The following is a 4,481-nucleotide window of genomic DNA, read 5'->3' as shown; positions in this document are numbered from 1 at the left end:
CCTAAGATTGTTATGCTTCACACTAACATCACATATAATTAAAGACTCGCTCTAATCATTCAGCAGTCTGGTACTCAATTTCCTTACTCAGTTTCAAAGTCTCTAAAATACTTCAAAGATACTTACAGAACCCTACAGTCCTGCTCGTGTCTTCTTTGGTAACCCAGATAGTTATTCATTTGTATTCAATTTCTACTGACAACTTGTATACTCATAGGAGTACACCAAAGATTACGAGCCATATCGTAACAAGATGAGCCAAGCACACTGCTCAATTAGAAGTTGTCCAAAATTTTGGTAGTGAATTATTGCCAAGAGTGTTAACATTTTGTGTAGCTTTTTCATTCTTTTCATTTGTGAATCAACTTCTTGTCCATGCCCATGCATCCCTCCCACCTGATGCACTTGAAGCCTTCAAAATGAATGGCAGAAAGCAGTGCAAACAATGTGATACTGTAATTTCCCAGTCCAATCCTGCAGCATAACACCATGGTAAGGTCCAGAAAATGTCACTTGAAGATGATCAGCCAAAGAGAATGCAGTGAAAGTATCAAAAGCATGGATTCAATGTTGCACATACTTATTGCTGCATGGCTCATCTGCTGAGTTGACAGGATGACTTCAAAAATCAGCCCTCAATGAGGATATATGTATACAAGAATACTGTATACATGGATATATAAATACAAGAATATGTGTACAAACACTGAGTTTATCTAACACTCATTTAGTATTTATACAGATACATGTGTACATGGATACATGAATACAAGGGTACATGAATACATGAACACATGAATACAAGGATACTTGATACATGTATATGTGTAATGTGTATATGTGAATACAAGGATACATGTATGCATGGATACAAGGATACATGAATACAAGCATATGTGTATATGTAGATACAAGTATACAAGTATATGTGTATACATGGATACATGAATACAAGGATACACATATACATGGATACCTGATATATGTGGATACACATTCATGGATACAAGAATACACATATATGTGGATACATAAATACAAGAATAGCTAAGATGCAAGAGGTGTCAGATCCGCTGATCCTGGCTGTCAATGATGTGATGGGGAGGGTAGGGGAGCACTTTGCATGGTATGTTTGGTAGACAGCAGGCCAGCGGCATTTGCTTCCAAACTCACCAACATAACGCGAACATGCCTCCACTAAAGACACATCCTTCTCGACATACATGGTGCATTGATAATGTCAATAGTGTACTCCCCCAATCTTTCTTCTCTGCACATAGCCCTTCACTTTCAAATTCTCATCAATTGTTTACAACTTACAATTGACTTACAACAAAGAATATCAGCCTCTCAAGAAAATCGGAGGCGCTTCCAAGGGCACCTGTCAAACTCTTTCCTCATGATGCAATGAATTTGTCAATTATGGCCAGGAGTTGCATATGTATCTTCCGCTCAAGAAAAAGCCAGATGTAATTCAAATCACTTGGTATGTAACCATCCTATCTCACACACACTACAACAGATGTCTCGTCAACTTCCTTTAACTTTGTGTAATAGTTCTAATTGTAATGACTGTAACACCCCATTCAAACCACTCTTTCCAAATGTTATTGAGCTACCTTCTGAATAAATTAGATGTTTGTATGAAAGCTGCTGAGACACTGACATGTACAAGACGCTGACCATCATTGCCGCTGATGTGCCGACTTACGGAAATTGCCGCTTGTCACATTTGTGTAACAGCATAGACGGCTGTGATTGGTGGATCTGACACCTCTTGCTAAGATGCATGAATACAAGGATACATGTATACATAAATATAAGAATACATGTATACATAGTACAAGAATATCTGTATATATACATGTATCCATCATGGCACTTCTGGTGCAATATTGTAGATACTCAAAATGAAAGTAATACAGACATATGCTTGTATTTATGTAGCCATGTATACACCTATCCTTTTATTCATGTATCCACATATACCCATATTCTTGTATCCATGTATACATGTATCCTTGTATTCATGTATCCATATATGCATATTGTTGTACAGTCAAACCTCTCTTAACCCATACCCCTCAGTGGACAGCCTGAGCTATGGGTTATGGGCTAATAGAGGTATGGTTAAAAATAGATTCTAAAAATTGATGAGAAAAAATCGCACAAAATCATCAAAAAAATGTTGGAAATAGGTTGAAGTAGTTACAAGGCTGCCAGGAACACCTGCTGTGCTAGACTTACTCCCAATTCTTTTTACATAGATACTGTCTAATACCAACACCAAGCACAGCTTTAAAATTTCAGGCAAGTAGGATCAGCAGAAGTCATCAGAATTGATTTTGAGAACAAAATGTGTGTGCTTGGAAGACTATCACATTGACCAAAATCCCTCAGTGACATGGTTGTGACATACCTTTGGATATCTTGTTTTTTTGCCTCCTCATGTTGGCAATGATCTGAGGCTGCAACACATCTTCATGGTATCTGGTAGACTCAATGTAAGTTTTTTAGGCTGCACAATATGATGTTGAAGCTAGATCAAGGAAAAAGTCAAGAATCTGCATATCCTGACCAAATATAGTATCTCAATATTCTCACATGCAGCTCTTCTGATAGATTTCCATATCTGTGTGATTGGACATAGTGTCACAAGGCCTTTTCTAAGGGTGTCATGTGGGTTGGGAGGCATAGGGGGAATATTTTTGGGAGTAAAAGCTTCTTTTATTTAATTTTGAGCTACTTGACAAGCACATGCATATCTGTGCTTGGTAAACTAAATATTTAACAGCCAATTGAAGGGTCTGTCTGACAAAAAACCTATGGGTTTTGGCTGGGGAGGGGTATGGGGTATGGGGTATGGGGTATGGGAACTTGTTGGATGCAAAATGCTATGGGATAAGAGAGGTTATGGGTTCTCAGAGGGGATAAGAGAGGTTATGGGTTCTCAGAGGTATGGGATAAGAGAGGTTCAACTGTATTCATGTATCCACATAGCATATATGTGGATACAAGAATAACATAGATACATGAATACAAAGATACACATATACATGGATTCATCAATACAAGAATATGTGTATATGCAGATACAAGGATACAGGAATATGTGTATATGAATTAGTACAAAACAGCCAGAAGCGGTGTGCAAGGCATGAAAGGTGACAGTGGGGTAGTAGATAGCAAAGAAGAGGGGAAACATGAGCTATAAAAGTCATGCTCTAAAGAACCAATGCATTCTAATTTTATGTGTATGGGTCTAGGCCCCATTTCACTCAGTGCTTCATATTGTATCATTATAAAATTTTGCTCATATTTCACAGGTGACACAAAGCTCACATTGACTGCCAGATGCTCCTCAAATTAAATATCTTATATTTGAAGCTTGAAGGATGTTTCCTTCAATCAAATTTCTAAGCATGCTGTGGAACTCTTCTTGCTATCTAACCCATGACAAGCCTGATAACACTAACAAGGAGAATGATGATGCCATCAACGCAGAGCTACATTTGTGGATGGTTCCTTTATAGTCAACATGACAAGAAACCAGCATCTGCAGTGACTACCCCACTGACTGCATCTGAACCAGTGCCCAGTGTGTGTAGGAATATCTATGTCAATCACGCACTGTCTGCTATGGAGGCAGATCTCGATGGAGAGCCTAGGGAATGTTAATGCTATGGTGCAGAATTTTCTTGTATAGTTGTAAGTTTAAACTTCTCATAATGGGTAGACCTTGGACCCACGCCCACTTCATTCCCTTCCTTGCATGTTTCCTTGCATGTTTGTTGTTTTCTATGAAGCTGCTGACAGTCATCTATCAAAAAAAAAAGAGGTATTTTATTTGTTTTTCATTGTTTTGCCATCAAAAGGATATCATCAGAATTCTATCTGTGAGATATAGTGATGACTTGAAGCATCTTAAACATAAGAGTACAGTGTTCTGGCACTCCTTTGGACAGGCTAAGGACATTCCCGTTTTGTAATGGCCACACACCAAACTAATTCATTCTGACTTGACATTCCTGTTTACCAATACATCTTCTATGTAATTCCATATTTTCAGAATAAACAAAGCCTGGAACACTAATCTCTTCGATTGAAAAAGACAACACCAACAACAACCAACAACAACTTGTTTCATCAAGTCCATCCCTCATTCTATCTGGCATCCTCAATCAAATTTTCCACCCACCAACATCCCACCCATGTATTTACAAGATTGATATCATCTGAGAAGAGTCAGAAAGTCCCTCCCTGAATCCAAAGCACTTCCCCCTCCCCCTCCACTGGCCCCTCACCCCAATGCTCAAATTTGACCTCAACAACGCGTCCTCGCCATCCTTTGGCTCCAAGTTAGAGCATGAACTATCTGGATGTTCAACAACGCATGTGTGATTGAGGGAAACACACACCCCAAGCAGAGTTTTTATTGCTTCCACAATGTGACCTTCTGTTGTCTCAGAGAATCCATGAAA

The 4,481-nt window shown here is 38.7% G+C and overlaps 1 protein-coding gene across 1 annotated transcript; it reads left to right on the top strand.

Annotated features, from left to right (window-relative positions):
- Positions 1–2,483: 2,483 nt before the first annotated feature.
- On the top strand, positions 2,484–3,989 carry LACBIDRAFT_335571 (uncharacterized protein; the record flags this gene model as incomplete). The annotated part of the gene is made up of 8 exons (XM_001890433.1): positions 2,484–2,504; positions 2,651–2,679; positions 2,795–2,956; positions 3,093–3,146; positions 3,534–3,600; positions 3,707–3,708; positions 3,737–3,786; positions 3,943–3,989. The coding sequence occupies 8 exons, from the start codon at positions 2,484–2,486 to the stop codon at positions 3,987–3,989; spliced, it is 432 nt and encodes a 143-aa protein (XP_001890468.1).
- Positions 3,990–4,481: the final 492 nt, after the last annotated feature.

The sequence above is a fragment of the Laccaria bicolor genome, genomic scaffold, assembly GCF_000143565.1.
Source record: "Laccaria bicolor S238N-H82 LACBIscaffold_96 genomic scaffold, whole genome shotgun sequence".
Lineage (NCBI taxonomy): Eukaryota > Fungi > Basidiomycota > Agaricomycetes > Agaricales > Hydnangiaceae > Laccaria > Laccaria bicolor.
The sequence above is the reverse complement of the archived record's forward strand: the minus strand, read 5'-3'. Positions and strand labels throughout refer to the sequence as shown.